Source organism: Phoca vitulina, unplaced genomic scaffold (assembly GCF_004348235.1).
Source record: "Phoca vitulina isolate PV1807 unplaced genomic scaffold, GSC_HSeal_1.0 scaffold22, whole genome shotgun sequence".
Classification (NCBI taxonomy): domain Eukaryota; kingdom Metazoa; phylum Chordata; class Mammalia; order Carnivora; family Phocidae; genus Phoca; species Phoca vitulina.
In genome coordinates, this window is record NW_022589725.1 from 29,657,804 (window position 1) to 29,681,577 (window position 23,774).

General features: G+C 50.6%; 1 protein-coding gene across 3 annotated transcripts in view; it reads right to left on the minus strand.

Moving 5' to 3' along the window:
• SNX5 (sorting nexin 5) overlaps positions 1-23,774 on the minus strand; it is a 94,160-nt gene that overhangs the window by 48,980 nt on the left and 21,406 nt on the right. For 2 of the 3 annotated variants that reach the window (XM_032419318.1, XM_032419319.1), the window contains one exon: positions 16,276-17,003. The exons of the other annotated variant lie outside the window; for it this stretch is intronic. In XM_032419318.1, the coding sequence (XP_032275209.1) occupies positions 16,690-17,003 (314 nt within the window). In that variant the 3' untranslated portion in view covers positions 16,276-16,689. Of the gene's footprint in view, positions 1-16,275; positions 17,004-23,774 lie in introns of those variants that run through there. 3 annotated transcript variants of the gene reach the window in all.

Consider the following 23,774-nt stretch of genomic DNA (forward strand, 5'->3'; position numbering starts at 1 on the left):
GAGCCACCCAGGCGCCCCACATAAGTACATTTTTAAAGATCTGTACAAAAATGTTCCATGAAAGATAAAGGTATAAATAAAGCAGTGTTGCTGAAAAGCTTACACAACATGCATTGAATTAAGTCCCGTTACTAAAATAATGGGATATTAAAAGTTAAAGAAAGAAAACAGTCTCAACAACAAGCAAAGGTCAGCTGTGGTTAGAAACACCCAGTCAGGCGGCTCTAGACCATCCCTCAGCTCCAGGCTCCTGCCCATTTCTAAGCTGTTATTCGTGTGGATGCCTTTGCCTAAAATAACTTCCCTTCCTCGTTCGGCCAGATCTTTGTTTTCCAAGTGCTCGGGCCTAAACCCCAATCCGCCCTCAAGTCTTAAACCAACGCTAACAGGGAAGGAGATGGTGTAGCGTAGATGGCACGAGCCTCAGAATCAGGCAGACGCTGAATCCAGCCTGCTGCCTGTTTCTGTACCGTCTGTGAGCTAACAATTGTTTTCACATTTTGAAACAGTTGAAAAAAAATGAAAAGACGATTTAGTGACACAAGAAAATTATAAAAATTCTAATTTCAGTGTCTAAAAATAAAGTGTTCTTGGAACACAGCGACACCCACTTGTTTAACATATTGTCTATGGCTACAGAGTTAAATATGTCCAGCAAAGGCTGTATGACCCGCAAAGCCTAAAATATTTGCTATCCGGACCTGTAGAGAAGAAGTTGGCTGACTCCTGGCCTGGATGAGAGCTGATGGTGACGTGGGCAAGAGAGGTGGCAGGAGATGCTGGGCAAGAGCCAGATCTGAGATGTACTTTGGGAGGCTTGCCTGGCCGTTTGGATGAGTGAGGTTGAGGGAGAGGTATAAAGGTGACTCCTTGGTTTGGGGTTTGGGCAGATGAGTGGTACTTGCTGGAATGGGAAAGACGAGAGTGAGAGAACAAACCAGGTGAAATCCTAGCTCTTCCCCCATTGTCAGTGCCATCAGCTAGCTCTGCTGTGTTACGGATCACCCCGTCATTAGTGGCTTCCCAAACTTATTTCTCATGAGTCCGAGGACAGGCTCTGGTGTGGGGACTCAGCTGGGGCAGGACGATCTAGGATGGCCCATGGTTAGCTCAGCACCAGCTGGGGCCATGGAGCTGCCTGGCCCTGCGTCTGCTGTCCTCCAGCAGGCTAGCCTGGCTCGCTCAGAAGGCAGCGGTGGAAGGGCTCCCAGGCCTCAAAAGAACAAGTCCCAGTGCACTGTGCTTTTCAAGCCTGTCCGGGGCATGTTCGCTGATGCCCCAATGCCCAAAGCAAGTCATGTGACCAAGATTTCGGGGGGGGGGCAGGGGAACTGTTAATTACACTTATCACCTCTTGATGAGAGAAGCCAAAAAGTCACCTTGCAAGGGAGGGTGGGGGTGGATCCAGGGAAGGGAAGACCTGGGGGCATTTTTACAATGTACCATGCTGACGGCGTGACTCAGGCAAGTTACCCAACGTCTTTGAGCTTCGGTTTTCTCGTCTGTAAATGGGCAAGACAACAACAACTTCATAGAATTTTTATAGGGATTAGAAATAGCAGATTTAAAGTCCCTGGCATAGAACAGATACCCAATAGTAGCTGTTTTATTGTGATGATGAACAATGATCAAGTTTAATCTCTATCGGGTACTAGCATTTCCTAAACTTCAGTCCCTCCCCGCCACCACCAGGATTTTTGCCATCTTTGAGGACCACTTAGACTCATATTTACACAATATTTTTCTTCAAACAGGTTCACTCTTTTTATTTAAAGAATTTTAGGGACGCCTGGGTGGTGCAGTGAACCGGTTAAGCATCTGCCTTCGGCTTAGGTCATGATCTAAGGGTCTTGGGATCGAGTCCCGAAAAGGCTCTCAGCTCAGCGGGGGCCTGCTTCTCTCTCTCCCCGCCCCGCCCCCTGCTCATTCTCTCTCGCTCGAATAAATAAATAAAATCTTAAAAAAAAAGAATTTTATTTCAAAAGCAAACTTTATCTCACTACCACAATAAAAACAGGCCACGGCTTGCCATAAATAGAAGGCAACTATAAAATAAATACAATAAAAACAAAGCAGTGCTATTAATCCTAACTCAGTTCTCTTGCTTTCCAAAGGCCAAATCTGAGACCTGCTATCTCTTTGTTAAAAGAGGGTATTCAAGGGGCACCTGGGTAGCTCAGTGGGTTAAGTGGCCGACTCTTTGATTTCAGCTCAGGTCATGATCTCAGGGTTGTGGGATCAAGCCCCTCTTCAGGCTCTGGGCTTAGTGGAGTCTGCTTGGGATTCTCTCTCTCCCTCTCCCTCTGCCCCCCTTCCCTCTCTTAAAAAAAAAAAAAAGGGTATTCAAGAAAAAGTTGCCAAAGAAAACCTGCAGAGGCTTTCTTCTCCATATAACCAGCAGGATAGAAGACTCTTCCACTGTTATCTCCAGAGCAGCACATATAATGTGCAGTACAGAAATGGTCTGCAGTCATTTAGGAATGTGCAGGCCAGAGACGAGGAGAGAATTGCTTCCCACCCTCATGAAGACCCAATGGGCCTCCGAAGGGTAATAAGAGGAGGGAGACAAACGGGACCTGGGTCAAAGACCCAGGTGTGCCTCATAGACCTGCCACTTCCTAGCCATATAGCCTTGGCCCAACTGATTGACATTTGGGGGACCTTGGTTTCCTCAACTGTAGTTAGGAACATCATACCTGCCTCATAGAGTTGCTGTAAGGACCCACCATGAGCCTGTATGTCACAGTGCTTCTCCATCTATAAAGTACTATCTAAATAGAACAGATTATAAGCATATTCCCTAGGGCTAGGCATGAAGAAGGGGGCACAAGGAGATGGGCTGCTGGGCCGTAGAGGAGGGGAGAGGTTGCCTATCAGCCACCGGGGCAGATGACCTAGTGTTGGCACACTCCCCTCCCATGTGGTCTTAAAATCTAGGATCCAGGGCGCCTGGGTGGCTCAGTCGTTAAGCGTCTGCCTTGGGCTCAGGTCATGATCCCAGGGTCCTGGGATGGAGCCCCGCATCGGGCTCCCGGCTCTGCGGGAAGCCTGCTTCTCCCTCTCCCTCTCCCCCTGCTTCTGTTCTCTCCCTTGCTATCTCTCTCACTCTCTGTGTCAAATAAATAAATAAAAATCTTTAAAAAAAAAAAAAATCAAGGAGCCAGCCAGTCGTAGAGCCGGGGTGGGGAGAGAGTGCCAGGGGCCTCCCCAACCACCTTCCAACTCCGGGACCCTCTGATTTGTCCCCAGGGCCATCAGCCAGCTCTCCCTGCTAGGATGTGGCACTGACTGAGAGGCCTCGGCCCGCTTCCAGTGTAGCCTTCTGTGTTGAAGGCCCGCGGACAGTTCTCGGGTTAGGAATTCCGGGTGTCCACCACCCCAGAGGCAGCCACCATATGAGTGCAGTGGTACACATATGTAACCCCGAACTCCTATCTGGTTCTCAGGACCCCACTCATGTCCCCTGCTCTGCAAAGGTTCCCGGTGCCCCCACAGCCTTTGCGCCCGTGTTCACCAGGTCCACTTTATATCCATCTCGCCCACTAGACTATGAGCAAGGGTCTGGCTTCATATGCACCGCACCTGCCTGGGGCAGGCGACAGACAGCACTGCTTGGTGAGCAAATGCCACCTGGCCCTGCCCGTACCACCTCAGCGCTCACTGTAAATGACGGGCTGGATGTTTGTGTGTCCCCCCCCCCCACCAAATTCATACACAGAAGCCTTAATCCCAATGTGATGGGACTGGGAAGTGGGGCCTTTGAGGGTGGAGCCCCGTGGGTAGAATTAGTAGTGCCCTTCCCAGAAAAAGCCAGAGAGCTAGCTTGCCCTCTTTCCACCAGAAGATGAGGAATTGACAGCAGTCTGCAACCCAGAAGTGGGTGCTCACTAGAAGCCAACCATGGTAGCACCCTGATCTTGCCCCCCGCCCGGCCCCCAGAACTGTGAGACAGAAATCTCCACTGCTTACAAGCTCCCCGGTCCATGGTGCACTGTTCTAGCAGCCCAAACTAAGACGGAGGGCCTCTGCTAGGAAACTGAGAACTGCCTGAAGGTTTGGTCTAGCTGCAGGGCAGGTCTAAGTTCCACGAACTGAGGTCCTCTGGGGGCCCCCCTTAGGCAACAGGAGAAACAGGAGTCGGTGGATGAACGGCCCGGCTTCCTCACACCTCGGGTGGGACAGCTCTGGGACGCGCCGTGCCCAGCCGCCCACAGCGGTCACCCACTTGCCACCACACCACACCCTGTGTAGTCCTTCTCCCCTCCCCTGGCTCACTTCCGCGCCACCCTGTCACACTCCCTGGGGTCCAATGAACTACCGTCTCGGGGTCTGCTTCTGGGGCAGTTGGCGAGCCGGCTGATTGGATGTAGAGGAGGATGCTTAGCAGCAAAGAAAGAAAGGGAAGCCAGCTTGCCCACTGTCCCTGAGCACATGCTGCTGCTTCCGCAGCGTCTAGACTACGCTGGGGCACGTGCACAGCCAACAGCTCTGGCACAGGAAAAAGCACTTCTCAGCTGTCCCCACCATCCTGCTATTTGTCATCCCCTCCATCTGCTGTCCCCACGAAATGCTCACCCACGTCAGCTAAAATGGTGCACTGGGCTTGGAATCAGTTGAGAAAATGTCAGGCCGATGGAACAGAGGAGAGAACCAAAATAGCAACTGTACGGACCGCAGGGACCACACAAATCTGCCCCTTCGCCCGGCAGGCAGGACTCCCAGAGCCCAGAGGCCGCTCCTGGGAGGTTGGTATGGAGTGGGGGGGTGCGGGGCAGGGCCCTCCCCTCTGTTCCTCCACCTGGCACCTGGGTGCTCTTTGCCCCTTCCTAAGCCTGGCTTTGCATGAGCTCCTGCTTCTTGCCCCCTCTTCGGGGCCACGGCTGGGGGGGGGGGTTCCCCAAACACAGAACTGGATTTGTTTAAAGTTGCTGCTTATTTTTAAATGTTCATGTGAGTCTTCCAATCAGTGTTCCCTGTAGAAAGTGCTCAACAAAAATGTGTCCATTTCATGCCCCAGGTCAGTGGCAGGATGTACCTCACGGACCAGCCTGTGGCCCAACACACTGGGGATGGGCTGTTCTTCCTCAGAGGAAAAGGGCCCTTCTGAAACCAAGGCCATTCTGATCGCAGAAGAGTGGATACTTATTATACTCATTCAACACGTCCATTCATTGTTATTCATTCATTCACGAGTTATTCATTCACGGAGCGCCTGTGACTAGCCAGGCGCTGTCCCGAGCTCCAGGAATACAGCAGTGAGCAGAACGAGGATTCCCCACCTTGCAGAGATCAGAGTGGGCGGGGGGGGGGGGGGGGACGGCAGTGAACAAACGCACACATCAGTGTCAGCAAATGGGAAGTGGGGTGAAGGAAAAGCAGGGGCAGGGCAGGGACAGAGACCACGGCTTGTGCTGGGCGGTCAGGGAATGTTCCGGGCATCTACTGCTTGCAGGACAAACCACCTCCAAACGAAGAGCTTCAAACAATAATCTTTGTCTTACCTCCCAAGATTCCGTGGACTGACCGGGCCCAGCTGGGTGGTTCCTCTGTTCCCCACGGATTTTCGCTGAGGCTGTAGTCTTCTGAGGCCTCCCAGAGCCCGAACGTCCAAGACGAGTCACTCACACGTCTGGTGAGTGAGGGACGGGAGAAGGCTGGGCCCCGCTGGGACATCAGCATAACCGGGGCCCTGTCTGCAGGCAGTCTCCGGGCCTTTCCCCGCCGGGGTGGCCTGTCCAGATAGCCCTTCCACCTGGCCTTGCCAGCAGGGTAGCCAGACTTCTCCCACGGCGACCCAGGGCTCCCCAGATTCAAAAGCAGCGGCCAGGCCATCTCAAGGCTCAGGCCCAGAGTAGGCACGGCCTCCCTTCTGACACATTCTGTGGGTTAAAGTGGGTCCCAGGGCTGACATAGATTCAGTGTGTGTGTGCCGGGGACTGCACCGGGCGGTGGGCACTGGGAGGCAGGGCTCGCTGCCCGTGGGACACGGCAGCAGACACCAGAACAGAGTGGACGCGTGAGACCTGCAGCGACCGGCGGGCACGCAAAGGCCCTGAGCCGGGAGCATGCTTGGGGTGTGTGAGGAGAGTAGAGTCCACCGTGGCATGAGCCGGGCAGTGAACCATGGGGCCCATAGGCAGCTAGAGGCCACACCACCTCAGCGGCGCAGGCCCTACCAAGGGACTTGGGAGCTAGCCGTTAGTGTGATGGGAAGCATGCCATGTGCCATCGTCCACGGTGGTCACCTGATCCCAACACTGCTGGGGTCCTGACGGGGGGTCAAGGCCTCCCCCCAGGATCACGCTATTTAACTGCGGTCCCCTCCCCTCGCTCTCTCCCTGCGCCTTCTCTGCCCGATGATTCCTCCACACCACTCAGCACCAACTACATACGTGACATTGACTCATTTCTCTTAGCTACTGTCCACCTTTTCCCTCTAGCACGGACACTCGAAACACGCTGGGGTTTTGTCCGTTCCATCTGCAGGCCCGCCGCTAGTATTTGCTGTAGGAATAATCGGGTGGGTCTAGCGCATGGCTCCTGTGGGGACCGTGTGCCTGGTAAATACTGAACAACTGAATTAATTTGGCAACCAACTAACTTTTATAGTTGGACTGCGCTTATCTAGAAGTTACCTTCCAGTCAGCAATTATCCAGGGGAAATGAAGAAGAAAGGAAAAAAGCCTTCAAAGCAGCCTCAATAGCGACTAAAGGTCACAGGACAGCCCCTTGTTTTACGATTCTAGTGAGCTCAATAAGCCGGTTATCGAGCAATTGTGGCCTGGAAGGATCTGGATTAAAGAGGGAGGGCCTCTGCTAGGACAAGAAGGAAAGCGACACCTGCCAGCGAGGGGAGGCAGAAAACTCCAAATGCACCCAGAAGGTGCAGAGCTGAGCAGTCCCAATGGGGGCCCATGGGCCACGGAAGCCATGTCCACAAGTGGTCTGATGACAGGCCACATGTAGAATGACGACTAAGTCCCTTCCAAAAGGTCAGACTGTGCTCACTGTGCTCTGTTTAAGATAAGGAGCTACCCCTATCTGAGGAAGATTTTCACTCAAAGCACCTGCACCACCTCTCACCACATGCCCCCCTTTCCTAGGCAACTCCTTCTTATTCTCCATGTGGGAGTTCTTCTTCACGCCCCAACTTCTGTACTGGCCTGCCCAGGGCTCTTCTCACGGCCACGGAGGACGGTGGCCAGCCTCCTGGATTCATCTTTATTCATCATTCTCTGGTCAAGAAACACTCACATTCCACCTCCACCCCAGACGCCCCACCACCTACTCACCTTGTCCTCCTGCTCATGAGACCCTTTGACGTCTCTGATTCCTCCCTGACCAGTGATGTGCAGACACTCCATCTCAGAAAATGGCGCCATAATGCTTCCAGATGCTCAGGCCAAAAACTTTAAAGACGTCCCTGACTCCTCACTTTCTTCTCATAACTAGAGGGCCATGTCATTCGTTACATAAACTAGAGCTGTCCCAGACAAACCAGGATGTGTGGTCTGGCCATGAACCCACATCCAATTCATCAGCAAACCCAGTTGGCTCTACTTTTAAGTACATAGCTAGCCTCCGGCCATTCTCCACACCTCCTGCACTATCGCCCTGGCCCAAGCATTCACCCTGTCTTGCCTTGGTTTTTGCAGTGGCTTCCTAACTGGTCTTCCCACTTCCACCCGTGCCTCCCACCTCCAAATCTGTTCTCACAGCAGCCACAGCAAGCCCATTAAAACCTAAGTGAGATCACGTTACTCCTCTGCTCAAAATTCTCAATGGTTTCCCAATTCATTCAGAGGCAAAGCCTCGGTCTTTACCAGAGCTTTGCCTTTGCTGTTCCCTCTGCCTGGAACGCCCCGCCAGGTAACCACAGCGCATGCTCCCTCGCTTCTTCCGGTCACAGGTCCCTGCTCCCTACAGAAAACGCCAACAATCTCCACCAACATCACCTATGCAGCCCCACCCCAGCCCTCCTTGCGTGATGCGACAGACTGCATTTTCTAACAATGGCCATAGCAATCCATACGGTCCCACAAGCTCTTCTAGAACCACTCCTCGCATCAAAAGGGAGTCTTATCCCCCCCTTCTTTGATGTGGACCCGCCTTAGGAACTCACTTCTAACAGACAAAATGTGACAAAGGGACACTGCAGGGCTCCGGAGGTGGGCTCTTCCGAGGAGACACAGCCTCCTCCTGACTCTGTCTCTCAGGACCTTCTCCCTGGGAACCCACCACTCCAGAGGAAGCCCAAACTAGCCCACCCAGAGAGACCAGAAGGCGAGGAACCAAGGCCCCAGCCAACAGCCACCATTAACCACCAGCTGCTTGAGTGAATAAGCCTTCAGGGGGTTCGCAGGCCCCGGGCTTCAAGCCTTCCAGCTCAGGCCCTGGACATCAGAGAGCAGAGAAAAGCCAGCCCCTCGCCCTGTTCTGTGCCCTGTTCAAAGCCCCGACCCACAGAACTCCTAAGTTTTGGCACTGTTGGTTACACAGCCATAGTAACTGAAAAATAAACTTGATTTTTCTATCAGCTAACACCATATACATTTACTTGCTTATTTCTTGTGTCTCCCCGAAAGAGAATGGGGACTCCTGGAGGGCAGGTACTTGTGTCTATTTTTCCCGAGTCTCAGTATCTAGAAAAGTACTTGGCACGCAGTGGGCACTTGGTAAATACTTGTTGAACAAACGAGTCTTTGCTAATTAAAGACAACTGCTCCGTACTATAATTGCAACACCTTCTGCTGAGGCACGCGACCTTTTCCTGAAGAAAGCGTTCTCTGGTGTGTTTTGGACAAGCTCCCTGTTAAAAAAATATCTCTTGTCAGCCATCTGGAAAATGATAAAGTTGGATCTATACCTCCCACTATACGCCAGGAAACAGTCCAAACGGATCAAAGATTTATACGTGATAAAACAAAACCATTAAAATCCTAGAAAAAGGCACGACAGGATTCCGATATAACCCTGGAGTGGGAAGGCCTTTCTAACGACGACTCAATCTCTCGCAGCCATAAAAGAAAAAGACGGATCGATTCAAACTGCATAAAAATCACAAAACTTCTGTTTGGCCGAGGAAAAGCAGCATGAGCAAAATCGAAAGATAAATGACAATCTGGGAGGAAAGCCAGCCGCTTCCATCACAGAGCTAAACTTCCTGATATATTTAAACAAACAAACAAACTCCTAGAAGTTGGGCAGGAAAAGAGGCCAACAACTCAGTGGAAACATGGCCATTCAAGGCAATTCGCAGAAAGGGCCCTTAATCGCCTGAAAAAATGCTCCACATCTTTCTCTCACACATAATGAGAGAAATGTAAAGTAAAACTACACTGAGAAACCATTTCTCGCCTATCAGATTGGCCCAAATCCCAAGCCGCAGCGAATGATGTTGGCAGGGTGGCGAGGAGAGGGCTTCTCCCCTGTGTGGCTGGTGGGACGGTGAACTGGCCGTATCCATCGATGTTACGGTTGGCTATACCCTTAGCCTGAACAATGACATTTCTGGGAATTTATCCCACAGATCGGTTTGCACGTATGTGAAATAACGTATATATGAAATCACTCACCTAGCATTCTTCAGAGTAGACAAACACGGGAAACAGCATAAACGTCCATCAGTAGAAGATGGATAACCTACATTATGGTACATGCATATCACACAATACTAGAGAGCTGTAAAGAAGAATGAGAACTTTGTTGTCCGATTATAGAAAGAGCTAACAGATGCATTATAAAAAGGAAAATGCAAGGTTCCAAACAGTATGCATGATGCTATCTGCTAATTTAAAAAAACCTGGAGAACAATAATTCTATTCCTGTTTGCTTATATATGAGTAAAGAGACTCAAGAAAGTTACACAAGGGGCGCCTGGGTGGCTCAGTGGGAAGAGCATGAGACTCTTGATCTGGGGATCATGAGTTCAAGCCCCATGTTGGGTGTAGAGATTACTTAAATAAATAAATAAAAACTTAAAAAAAAAAAGAAAGTTACACAAGAAGCTAACAGTGGTTGACTATGATGGTAGAGAAGCTTGGCAGATGAGGAACAGATTTGGAGGGAAGACTGTTCTCAGCATGCATTTTAATTTTTTTTTATTTCTCCCCAAAACACGACATAATTTGCAGTGAGCGATTCACTCCTTTAGCTCCAAAAGAGGTCCCTTATCAAAAAGTAAATAATCCATGGAGAAACAGCCAGAGCTTACAGACCTCAAGCTTTTCCACCCCTAATAGTCCATTCCTGTGATTAAGCCCCCAGCTGCTTAGAACACTGGCACCTAAACAGCCCAGTGGCCATGTCCTTTTCCCCTCCCCACCAGGGATAACCCAAAGCCAATGACTAGTTCCCCGGCCTCAAAGAGGGCCAGCGTCTATAGTGCCATTCACCCTCCAGAGTCCCCCTGAGATCAACCTGAGGCTAGACTCCAGCTGAGCCCACATCTTTGCCTGGTTTCTTCCTGTTGTAACTTGTTTCCGTCTCCTCCTTACTGGTTTCTCCTGAGAGCCTCTCTCAAGAAATCACTTAGCGGGGCACCTAGGTGGCTCAGTCGTTAAGCATCTGCCTTCGGCTCAGGTCATGATCCCAGGGTCCTGGGATCGAGCCCCGCATCGGGCTCCCTGCTCAGCGGAAAGCCTGCTTCTCCCCCTCCCACTCCCCCTGCTTGTGCCTTCTCTCTCTTGCTGTGTCTCTCTCTGTCAAATAAATAAATAAAATCTTAAAAAAAAAAAAAAAGAAAGAAAGAAATCACTTAGCCCAGAATCCCTGTCTCAGGCTCTGCTTCTAGAAACTCAACTTAAGACATCAACCAAATAAACCACCTGAACTGATAACAGATCCCTTTCTCCAAAATGCACCACCAGTAGGCACTTCTGACCAGCACATGCGTGAGTTTCCACACTGTGCGGACCTCATACCAACCAAAAGCGAAGATACTGCTGGCCGGACTTTGTACAAGTTCGTACATGGTTTCCAAAGAGGGCTAGAAAATATTGACAATAACTCGTGCATGCATTTCTATGCCCACCACCCATGGACCTAAGGTCCCGAGGCCCCCAGCCTGAGAACTAGTTCCCCCGAAATCATGATCCCAGACACTTTAGCTGGATTTCCTGACAATTGGCTGAGAGCAGGACAGGCAAACAGGGTTGGGAGGAGGCCAAAGGCTAGGGCAAATGTCAGGGGGCTTTGCCTGCTGTAGCAGAGACCTCGAGACGTCCACCACAATCCATTCCCTGGTCCTGGCATACAAGAGTGTTATGGCCGAGGAGGCTGCATTTTCCTGCCCCTCTGGTAATATGGCAAAATCCTCACCCTGGAATGGGAGTGGAAGGGCTATGTGCTGTGTCCGGGCCAGCAGCTTCAGAGAGTGCGTGTGACCCCTCCGCACCTGTACCAGACCTGTACCACACCCCGCACCTCCCGGCTGAGCTCTCAGCATCGGCTCCGTGCTGACGCCTGCTTACAGCCAACCCCCGTTAACTCTGCCTAAGACCTTTTGCTGGCACAGGGAAGCATGCTTGGCCAGAGCAAGCTGGAAGAGCCCAGAAATGAACGCCCCCAATGCCAGCACCCTCAACTAAATCTCCAGGGATGGGGAGTTAGTGGACAAATGGTTTCCTATGCTCTCAAGTAGGGTAACACTGAGGCACGTCTATACCGTTTCCCGGAAATCCCCACTAGGATCAAGCTCCGGTTGCCACAGTAGTAACTTCCTTCATTATATTCCCTTTATTGGCTGTCTGCTCTCTCCTATCACACTTCCCCACTCCCACTACAGATGCTTCCTGGGATCGCCTCCTAAGCAGTTGACTTGAACTTGACCCCTAGCCTCAGAACCTGCAGAGAAACCCAAAGCAAGGCAATTCTCCCACCAGCCAAAACCCACTGAGACCCATTTCAACCATGCATATGTTAGAAGTGTCCTAGGGCATGGCAGAGCGACAAAGGAAAGAAGTCCAGGTCTCTGGGGGGCCTGAGTGGCTCAGTCGGTTGAGCCTCTGACTCTTAATTTCGGCTTGGGTTGTGATTTCAGGGTCATGGGATCAAGCCCCACATTGGGCTCTGCACTCAATGTGGAGCCCATTTGAGATTCTCTCCTTCTCCCTCTGCCCCACCCCCCACCGCTTGCTCTCATTCTTTCTCTAAAATAAGTAAATAAATAAATCTTATTTTTAAAGATTTTATTTATTTATTTGAGAGAGAGTGCAAATACAAGCAGGGAGGGGCAGAGGGAGAGGGAGAAACAGACTCACTGCTGAGCAGGGAGCCCGATATGGGACTCGATCCCAGGACTCTGGGATCATGACCTGAGCCGAAGGCAGATGCTTAACCAACGAAGCTGTCCAGGTGCCCCAATAAATAAATCTTTAAAAAAAAAGTCCAGGTCTCTGACTGCTGGCATGAGGAGAGCCACCACCAACCCCGAACTGCTAGGTGAGAAATAATCTTCTCTCTTCTTTAAGCCCCAGAATTTGTAGGGAATCTTTGTTACAACAGCTATGCCCTGTCCTAGCTAGGAGACCTGCCAAACATCCATTTCCTCTCTGGTCACGGCACCCGCTTTTCTGCTGGGGAACCACTTTCCTACTCCCAAGCCAGTGGTGTAGCTGGCCCGCTCATACCACCCTGACTTCAGGAGAGGCAGGAGCATGGCTCAGGCCCGGGACAACGACGCCCCCTATCTCCCACAGCACAGTGACAGTCTCAGGGTGAAACCAAGAGCCAAATCGAGCCACTTAGAGACAAGAAGCATCAGCCCAAGATCTTTGGCTGAAAGATAAACCCTTCTTCTGCTGAGCTGCTGTACTATGGGACAGGAGTCCAGAGCAATGGTTGGCCATGAGATCCCCACTTGAACCTGCCTGAGATAGAAGTCACCTTCAGGAAAACCAGATACAAGACAGAAAGATGAGTGATGACATGATTTAAGCACCTAGATCCAGCCATCCCTGGAGCCGGAACAACCCTAGATTTGTCAGCCAATACATTCTCTTTTCTGTTAAAGTCATTTTACTTTATTCTTTTCTTTTATTTTTTTTTTAAGATTTTTTTATTAATGTGACAGAGAGATAGAGAGAGAGCACAAGTAGGCAGAGGGAGAGGGAGAAGCAGGCTTTCTGCTGAGCAGGGAGCCCGATGCGGGGCTTGATCCCAGGACCCCGGGATCATGACCTGAGCCGAAGGCAGATGCTTAACGACTGAGCCACCCAGGTGCCCCACTTTTTTTTTTTTTTAAAAGATTTTATTTATTGATTTGAGAGAGTAAGTGAGAGAGAGAGAGCACAGGAGCGGGGGCAGAGGGAGAGGGGCAAGCAGACTCCCCTGCTGAGCAGGGAGCCCAATGCGGGGCTCGATCCCAGGACCCTGGGATCATGACCTGAGCCGAAGGCAGATGCCTAACGACTGAGCCACCCAGACGCCCCAAAAGATTTTATTTTTAAGTAATCTCTACACCCGATGTGGGCCTCGAACTCACAACCCTGAGATCAAGAGTTGCATGCTCCACCAACTGAGCCAGCCAGGCACTCCTGGGAAAGTCATTTAATTTAATTAATTTATTTGTTATTTTTTAAAAAATATTTTATTTAGGGGCGCATGGGTGGCTCAGTCGTTAAGTGTCTGCCTTCGGCTCAGGTCATGATCCCGGAGTCCTGGGATCAAGCCCCGCATCGGGCTCCCTGCTCGGCGGGAAGCCTGCTTCTCCCTCTCTCACTCCCCCTGCTTGTGTTCCCTCTCTCACTGTGTCTCTCTCTGTCAAATAAATAAAATCTTTAAAAAACAAATTTATTTATTTATTTACTTGAAAGAGAAAGTGAGACCAAGAGAGAGAGGCCAAGCGGGCAGAGGGAGGGGCAGAGGGAGAGGAACAAGCAGACTCCCCACTGAGCAGGGAGCCTAACGTGGGGTTCGATCCCAGGACCCTGGGATCATGACCTGAGCCAAAGGCAGACACTTAACCAACTGAGACACCCAGGCACCCCTGATAAAGTCATTTTAAACTGAGTTTCTGTCACTTGCAACCAAAAGAGTTCTGTTTAATAAAAATCTGTGCCAGGGCCACCTGGCTGGCTCAATCAGTGGCGCATAGGGCTCTTGATCTCAGGGTCATGAGGTGAAGCCCATGTTGGGCATAGAGCTTACTTTAAAAAAGAAAAAAAAATTTTTTAATCAATAACTAAAAATCCATCCCTAAAGAGAACATCATGTCAGCTAGTTCACAATTCCCTGTGCAAACCAGACCACAGGCCAGCTGCCCCAGCTAGTCATTTAGATCGTCCCTTAGAGGAATACTCATTTTTGTTGTCAAAATTACCCAGATCACTGTGGAGAGCAAATCATGCTTTCTAGACACTCTCCCCTGTATCAAGTGCTAGGAGACGATAGGATGTCAGCAATTGGCCCCCTGCAGCCAGGGCCGAGGCCTTGGCACTGGCTGTCCCAGGAGGCTGCACCATGTGGCCTTCACAACATCCCACTCTGCTGCTCCGGGTCCCAAGTGCATTCCCAGCCACCGCGGATGTTTATACGTGGCCACGTAGACCAAGCTCCTGGACCTTCACGCGAGGCAGAGCCCCTAGGACCACGGTGACCCTTCAGGATGGCTCTGGGGTACGGAGTGTTGCCATTCAGAGAAACCAAAGGCGTGAGGATCTCCCAAAGCCTGCCCTCGTCTCATGCCTGCCTCTTGCATAGTCCTAATTGAACCAGGGGTGGGGGAGGTGGGAGGATGTTCTTTCCTTTCTTAAGGGTGGGGAGGGGGAAAGGGGGATTTTGACCAGAGTTAGGATTCCTGGCCCTTTCCTCCCGCCACCAGTCGATGGCCCCTGCGGCTGCCTCATCTGCGCCTGGGCACCAGGATGCTGACCCCCTTGGGAGTGCTCTGAGGATTGTTCCAGAGAACGCTGTGCAGCCAGGGGTGCCAAGCTGGGTGCCCCCACATCATAGGGGCTCCACAGAAGGTTTATTTCCTCCATTAAGAAAGAGGAGTGGTGGGGCGCCTGGGTGGCTCAGTCGTTAAGCATCTGCCTTCGGCTCAGGGTCCCGGGATCAAGCCCCGCATTGGGCTCCCTGCTCGGCAGGAAGCCTGCTTCTCCCTCTCTCACTCCCCCCCGCTTGTGTTCCTGCTCTCGCTATCTCTCTCTCTCTGTCAAATAAATAAATAAAATCTTAAAAAGAAAGAAAAGAAAGAGGAGTGGACTTGCAAGAGAAATGTTCACTTGCCATGCCACTGAAATTGTCCAGATCTTGGCATAATGCCTGGCCCACAGTGTGGGAAAGGAGGACATTGGAAGGTGGGGGGTGGGGGGAGAGAAGCAGGGAGAGAGGTGGAGGGAGGAGGGAGAGGAAAGGAGAGGAAGAGGCGGGAGGAGGGAGGAAGTACGAAAATGGCACCATCACCCAAATGTTCCCCAGACCAAGAAGCGGCTTGGTCCTGACGCAAGATTTTCTTCCTCTTCCAGGGTGGAAATGAGGCTGGGGCCCTGGGCACCGGGGGAAGGCAGCCGAAGGACCGCAGGGTAGAGTAGGTCAGCACTCTCGTCTGTTCAGGCAGCTCCCCAGACTAGGGAAAATCTCTCTCTCAGCCACCATGGTTCCGAGCGTTCGGGCCCTTCCTGCTACCCCTCCAGTCACCGAAGGACCCTGGAAACCACCTGGCCACCCCTCTCATCCCCAGAGGCTCCTGCCTCTCCTTCGCCCGATCTCCGTCTCAGGTCTGCTTTATTGTGAACCGCCTGGGCCTCTGGGGCAGGCCTCCCAGGTGAGGAGATGCGGGTGGCCAAAGGTCACAAAGCTCAGCAGTCACATGCCCCGGAGGAGACTGCTGTCCCTCCCACAAGGGCACAGCGTGCACCAGGCCAGCCAGCATTCCTCCCGGGCCCAAGTTCGCAGCTTCTCCGCCAGGGCCAGACTCAAGGGAGGGGCAAGTGCCTGCAGCCAGCAAGTCCCTGCCCCAGAAAGCCAGAAGCATCTCCACAGTGACCCCAGGGACACAAAAAGTGATGAAAGCATCCATGAGTGACCTTCCCCGTCCACCCCAGGCATCTCTGCCCATCCGCCTTGGGGCACCTGTTCAGCTGCCCTCCTACCCAGTGCTCAAGATCTGCTTCCTCGAACCCACCCACCAATACAAAATTACCCACCCCAAAGAACCTGAAGTCGAATGTCACACATTAGGCCCTAAACAGGGAGCTAGAACTCAATGCTCTGTTTTGTTTTTATGAGGAAATTTCCACAAGAACATTTCATTTATTAAAATAATTCCTGTAAACTCTTTCGGAATAATAAAATTCATTTTCCTTGCTTGAGTAGCATGGCAAGTGGTTTATTTCAAGGCACCATAAAATGAGTCTCTCTAAGAACACCTCTGCCTCCACATGTGAAAATCCTAAAAGAAATAAAGAAAGGAAGAAAGAAAGAAAGAAAGAAAAAAAAAAAAAAAAAACACCTCGTGGCGATCATGACCATCCACAAACTTTTGTTAATTTCGACTGTTCAACAGGATGTGGGTTACGGAGGGGTGGGGGGCGCCAGACACCACTATTATCATCAACAACCCTTAGAACAGATCCCCTTGCTCAGGCCCCAGAAGGGCAGAGGGATGAACTGAACCCAAGTGGGGCGGGGGACCTTCAAAACCCCAAATCCCCGTAAACGCGGCGGCTCAGGCTGCCTCCGCCCCCCTCACTTCTCCTCCTCCTCACTCAGGTTGGCATTCCCCTGGCGCGTGGACATCAGCTTGGTTTGCAAAAGAGCCGCTAGTTTTTTGGATGTCTTTTTGAGAAAGGCGCTGCCCGGGTGGGCACTGTTCACGTGCAGGTACAGGTCCTCCTGGGTGGGACCCGTGTAGCCACAATCCTCGCAGACGTAGAGCTTGTCCCGGCGTTGCTTGTAGGCGTACTGCTGCTGCACCCCGTGGATCTTCTTCAGGTGGGACTCCAAGGAGCAGCGCTGGGTGAAGGCTTTGTTGCAGATGTCACATTTATAGGGGCGAATGCCTGTAAGGTCGATGGGCAGACACATCACCAGTGGGTCACAGCCAAGCCAGAGCCTCCGAACCACGAAGCCATTTAAAAACATGATGCACAAAAACGAAAACAAAAACCATGATGCACAACCCAATAGCAAAAAACCAAACCGCCTGGTTCAAAACTGGGCAGAGGAACTGAATAGACCTTTTTCCAAAGGAGGCATGCAAAGAGCCAACAGGTACATGACGGTGCTCCACACCGTTGATGGTCAGGAGAATATGAATCACCTCCCACCTGTTAGAATGATTACCATCAAAGACAAGAGATAGCAAGGGTCCTTGAGGATGTGGAGAAAAGGGAACCCTCGTGCACTGTTGGTGGAAATGTAAACTGACACAGCCGTTATGGAAACCAGTATGGAGGCTTCCCAAAAATCAAAAATAGCACTATCACGTGATCCAGAAATCCCACATCTAGGATATATATTCAAAGGAAATGAAAAGAGGATCTGAAAGGCACATCGGCACACCCGTGTTCACTGCAGCATTATTCACAACAGCCAAAAACATGCAAATAACCTAAGTGTCCACCAACGAATGAATGGATAAAAAAGATGTGGTATATTTATACAATGGAATATTATTCAGCCATGAGAAAGAAGGAAACCCTGCTATTTGCAACATCATGGATGAACGGTGAGGGCATTATGTGAAATAAACCAGACGGAGAAAGACAAATGCTGCGGGGTACCACTTATGTGTGGAAAAGTCAAACCCATAGGAACAGAGTGGATAAACAGTTGCCAGGAGCTGAGGGGTAGAAAAAATAGGGAGAGAAAAAAAATCAGCCTGACCAGGTATTCAACATGAGAAAAATGATTAAGGCAGGAGACAAAGTATGTCTACAAGGGTTCGAAGCAAACTTAGCAAAGAAACACCACCTGGCTTTGGGAGGAAGAGTTTTGGCTTTCCCACTTGTATGCCTTACTGTTTTGATTTTATAGTGGGCAGAGTAAACCTTGTTTTTATTTTAGTTGTGGTTTTCCTGGGAACAGACCCCGTGACAAAGATCCCAGCAGCGCCTGTCGGTGAGTGAAGAGGTGGGGCAGCGAGAGGAAGGAGCCCTACAAGGTGGGGACAGCAAGGCGGTCACTGCTGTGGGCGACCAGAGTCCACTTCCACCGGACAAGGTAGAACACTTACCTCTGAGCCATCCTGCCCCTCACGGCTAGGGTCTTCCCCCCACCCCCGCCCCACTCCAGCAGCCTGTCAGGGGCTGTCCCTGGGGGATGCCGATTCTCCTTCCCTGTCTTGTGCCAGCAAGAACACTCTCAGGCAGAGTTGCAGGTGTGGGCAGCTGCAACGTGGATGGGTGTGCCCAGAAATGGCAGGAGCCAGGGGTGTGGGCGGGACATGGGTGGCATCTGCTACGGTTATGAAAGCGTTTCCAAACTAGATCTCATGCTGGCCTTAGCAATGGGCTAATACCAGTGGGGCTTGTCTTCTAGATGGAGAGTTCCCATGTGCCATCTCCACCAGGGAGCTCAGCCTCATGAAAGCACAGACCTCCCTATTTCCACTAAGAGCACTCATCCTGACTGTGAGGGCAGAAAGTCACATGGACTGATGTAAGTCAGACCTAACGTAGGCTCGAAAGGGCGAGTATTGTGCTGGGGTACGGGGAACAGATAGGGGGCGGCCCCCACAGTCAGACCATCTTAGAGCCCAGAGGCCAGCTGAGCCATCCCCTACGGGAATCCCCAAAGCCTGAGATGCAAAATTTAAGGGCATGCCAAAAACTCATCAGTCAAGTGAGATAATATTTCAAAAATCGAAGCACATTAAAAAAAATCCACAGGACCCAGTTATCAAAATCTTAAACAAGGACAAGACCCAACAGTGCCATCCTGGAGCTTGAGGCAAAAGGAAAGACGAGCACTCTATGTAGATGTTTTCATGTATTTTTTAAACGGTTATTCTTTTCCCCATAATGTGCTAGCTGTTGAAAAAAATATACTGAACAACTGAAAAGTAGCTGAATTAAAACTCACATTTTAAAATGTTTAAATATTTTTTTTTTACACAAAAATGGAATTTATGATGATTTTACTATCCTGGCTTTAATGGAAGCAAACTTATCCAAAGATATTTTCAAAATCTACTTTTTTAGCTTCAAAATAATCTGGAGGATTTCTCTATGTTGGTGCCTACAGCTCGGTTTCATTCCTTTTCACAGCACCATGGTGTTTTGTTGGACGGCTATACCCAAATGCCATCTTTCACAAGCCAGAGACAGACTGACTGCCTTGTACAACCAGGTCCTCACGCGTGCTCCTCGGGCCAACAGTCAAATTGCGTCCCCTGGGAGCTTGTAGGAAATGCAGTCCTAGCCCCTCCCACCCCACACCTGCCCCGACTGAATAAAATGTGGAGTTGTGGTCCTCAAACCCAGGGGGCTCATCAAAACACAGATTCCACGCCCCAGCCCTGGTGTTTCCCTTTCTGGGACAGGGCTGAGACTCCTGCGTTTCTAGCGTGTTCCCAGGTGATACGGAGGCTGCTTGTCCCAGGACCTCTTTGGGAGTCACCGGTCTAAGGCCTCGCCAAATGAGGTGTGACCAAAATGAACATTTGAATAGACCCATTACCAGCAAGGAGATTGAATCAGTAATCAAAAAACTCCCAACAAACAAAAGTCCAGGACCAGACGGCTTCACAGACAAATTCTACCAAATGAGGCATGAGGACGGCACTTTGGGGGTCTGAAAGCAGCTCTGGCCCCAGTATTTTCTCTTCCAGGTTAAATGTCCCCACTTCCTTAATGGTGGCTCATGGAGGGGGGCCGAGAGAGCCCCTCCTGTTCACGAAGTGCGCAGATGATACGGGAACTTGAAATGGAAAAAAATATTCCCCCCACCCCCATCCAACCACCTGAACAAACCAAATCGCTTCCATTTCTCATGCAGCCCACGTCCAGAAGCACACACGTGAAGCGTATCCTGTAACACTCAAGCAGAATGCAGGTCGATCTTATATTCCACACATCCTAGAAAACTGCCAGAAGTTAAGAAACTCCTTTACAATTCTCGGCATTGAGCACATAATAGGTGCTCAGTAAATAATTTTTAAATGAAGGGATGAATGAATGAACCCCTACTGGCCCGGAGAAAGAGATTTAAGAAACAAATTTAAGGAACAGGGCTGCTTTGGGTTTCATGCTCGAGCCCTAGAGGGCTCTGTATCTCTTCAGGCTTTCTGGGCCGCAACAGCAGCTGGCTCCCCCACCCTCTGCCAGAGCAAGCAACAAACCTGATTTCAAACCCACAGCTCATCACAATAGAAATTCACCCAGAGGGGTGCGTGGGTGGCTCACTCATTGAATGTCTGCCTTCGGCTCGGGTCATGATCCCAGGGTGGTGGGATCGAGCCCCGCATCGGGCTCCCTTCTCAGAGGGGAGTCTGTTTCTCCCTCTCCCTCTGCCTCTGCCTCTCCCCACCCTGCTTGTGGCACTCTCTCTCTCAAATAAATAAATAAAATCTTTTTTTTAAAAAAGAGAAATTCACCCAGAGACCAGTTACTCCTTTCAATAGTTATTGGAAGTAACCCGCTACTGTTTTACATCCAAATTGAACATGTGGGGAGAAGAGTGCACTTACCCCCAGCGAGCTCCTAGGCCCCCCAAGAAAGGAAGCTTCCAGTCCTGCTCTAGGAAGCCCTGCCCATCAGTGACCCAAAAAGGTGATCTGAAGTGGCTGCTGACCAGGGCTTTGCCAGATCCCTGGCCCCCCAGCAGAGGTGAGCATGCCAGGAGCGCATTTCCTTCTGCATCCAACAGGTCAGCCGAGCACCTTCCATGGACAGAGCACCCAACAAGGCCCGGACAAGCAAAGACTAGAGATTCCAGAGCCCTCCATCATCCAGACTATATAGAAAGAATGGGAATGACCACGGCGGGTGGGCTTTGCCCAGGGAGGGTGGGATGTGAGCCTAGCTTGGAGGACAGGAGACTCGCAGACACCAAGATGGATGGAAGACAGCAGACACCGAAAACTCCAGTTCGGGCAATTCTGACTTCTGCACACGCGCTTCACGTCCCTTCTCTGGCAATAGCACATTCATCCATCACTCACTGGTGCAAGCAGACACTGTCATGCAGCAGCCCCCCGGGTGACCCTTTCTGGGCTTGGGAACAAACCCCTGCCTCCTGGAATCCCCATCCCGCCATGAACTCAGGGGTGGGTGGGAGATGAAGGTGGCCAGAGAGGACCCCTGGGCAAAAGAGACTGATGCCAGGGCCTCCCCAACTTTGGGGACTCACCCACCTTAGCGCTCTGGAGCCAAGGCCAACCTTGTCCATGTCCGGAGGGGGATACTGGAACTGGAAAACACTACACCCTACCAGACATCATTAACCTACTGACACCACACAGCAAGAGTCCGAGGCCTCTAAAAACCCACACATCACACATCTGCTTCTCATCACGTGAGCCCATGATAGACGGCTGAACCCCTCCAAACCTCAGTTTCCTCACCCGTAAAATGGGGATAACACTCATACCCCCTTATTAGGCTGCTCTGGGGATTAATGGAGACACCACCTGCAAAGGGCCCAGCACGTATTCCGTACTCAGTGGATACAGCTCCGAAGAGTTTACAATCCAGCTTAACAGAACACGAATATGCTCTATTCCTCAACTGGCTGGTGGGCACATATGGAGTATTTGTCTTTCCATTGGCTCTAGATATGCACTTTTTGTATTTGCATGCACTTTGGGATGTATTGTTTATTTCACAGTGGGGAAAAAAAAGGGGATAATTGTTTTCAATGTGGTCAATAGGTGTCTGGTGGAGAGACCTCCTTCGCCGGCAACCCTTTTGAATGTTGTGCTTTATGGCCTCTGTGACCTCATCCAAAAAATACTGCATTGGGTTATGCAAAAGGATTTCTTCTCTTCAAATTTTCTATTCCTATTACCAAAATCAATCTTCATATCACACATCTCCAAAGAAAATTCTTCGCTACTGGTGCTTTCTGCTTGCTCTCCTTGCCGTAGCCACGAGCTGCACTACTGAACTTGATACAAACATGAACTTCAGCAAGAAGCTTTTTACAGGCCTCCTTGTGGGAGTGGGTATTTAGGGCAGCCTCCCTGGGAGGCAATGTGGCCATGCCCACCAAAGATCGCCATGTGTCTACCCTTTGGCCCCCTTTAGGGAAATTATCTACAGAAAGATTCACACAGGTAGACAAAGGATGTGTAAGAATATTCATGGTAGTCTGACATTTAAAAAAGGAAGGAAAGAAGGAAGGAAGGAAGGAAGGAAAGAAGGAAGGAAGAAAGGAAGGGAGGGAGGGAGGGAGAGGGAGGGAAGGAGGGAGGAAGGGGAAGGGAGGGAAAGAAAACTCTGAGAATGGAAATAAGTTCATCAGTTGGGACAAGGGGAAATCATGGTGCCACGAAATTTGTAATTGTCATAATCTCATATTAAAAAATGCTCTGACAACTATTAAAAAGAGGTATGTCTGCCCATGCAGATATGAAACGATGTCCGAGATATATATGACATGAGAAAAGCAATGTGTATTAACAACTTGTGGGGGGCGGAAATATTAAATGTTTGCTTTCAGGCGTGGAATTTTAGGGTTTGGCAGGGGGAGGAAGGCTTACTTTTTTTTTCTTTCACTTTTTCCCCTGTTCATATTATTTCTTTAGCTAAAAAGTAAGTCAAAATGAAATAGAGCAGTGACAGCCTGATGAGCGAAGGAGGTGATCCCACCAGACAGCCTTGAACTCCCTAGGGGTGGAGTTTACTTTCTTCTTTTTCTGCCATCTGCCCCAATCCAAACTTCTCCCAATCTGCATCCCCCCCCAGTCAATCCTTCCCTGTAGGCTCCACACAAAGACTCCATTGTTTCCTCTTCTTCAATCAAGATGGGATTTGTTTGCCTTCCAGTCCCTCTCAATGTGGCCCGATGGAAGATAAGGCCAGAGGGCGTCCCAACGGGTGGGGCAGATACCGAAGCTTGGGCCTGTGCCCCCTCCCCACTTCCCGGCGCTCGAAATCTGCTTTCCTCAGCTTCTTTCTCTGGAACTCAAGAAGCTTCCACAGGAATGCCAGGCGCCTTGACCAGACTCCTTTATTCCAGTGTCATAAAGTTATAACCAACATGGGTTACACCTCCTCGGCACAACCCCCTAAAGGCTGCACTGGGGACCCCACAGATGCGCATGCCCTTTTCGGCTGTTGACAGCGGCTTACACTTTCTTGTCTGCATTGGCTGGAGTCTCTGACTGAATAAGTAGCCATTTTCCAAACAAGAAAAGTAAGACTTTCAATAAATGCCGTACTTGTCTGAAGGGCCTGGCACATCTGGCCATACCAGCCAACAATGCCCAGGCCACACCTCACGTGCCGTGGCCTCGATGAATGTGGTTCTGCCTCTCCAACACGCGCCCAGGGCCCACTGGTGATGCCGGCTCCCGAGCAGTGAGGTGGGGCCCTTGGTGCTCAGTCCAGCACATGCAAATGCCGGGTATTACGTTTTATTCTAGAATATGGATCCCATCCTACCCCCCCAACCCTGAAAAGCGAATCATTTCTTTCCACGGATGGCCATTCTTAGGATGCATCCCAGCTAGTTCAACCTAAACATTTAAACAAATCCAAAAGAATCTTCTCTAAAAACAGGCCCGTGATGTCTTCCACAGGCAGTGAACTGAATATACATTCATTTCTTTTTTTTTTTTTTTTAGGATTTTATTTATTTATCTGAGCGAGAGAGAGAGAGAGCTCGGG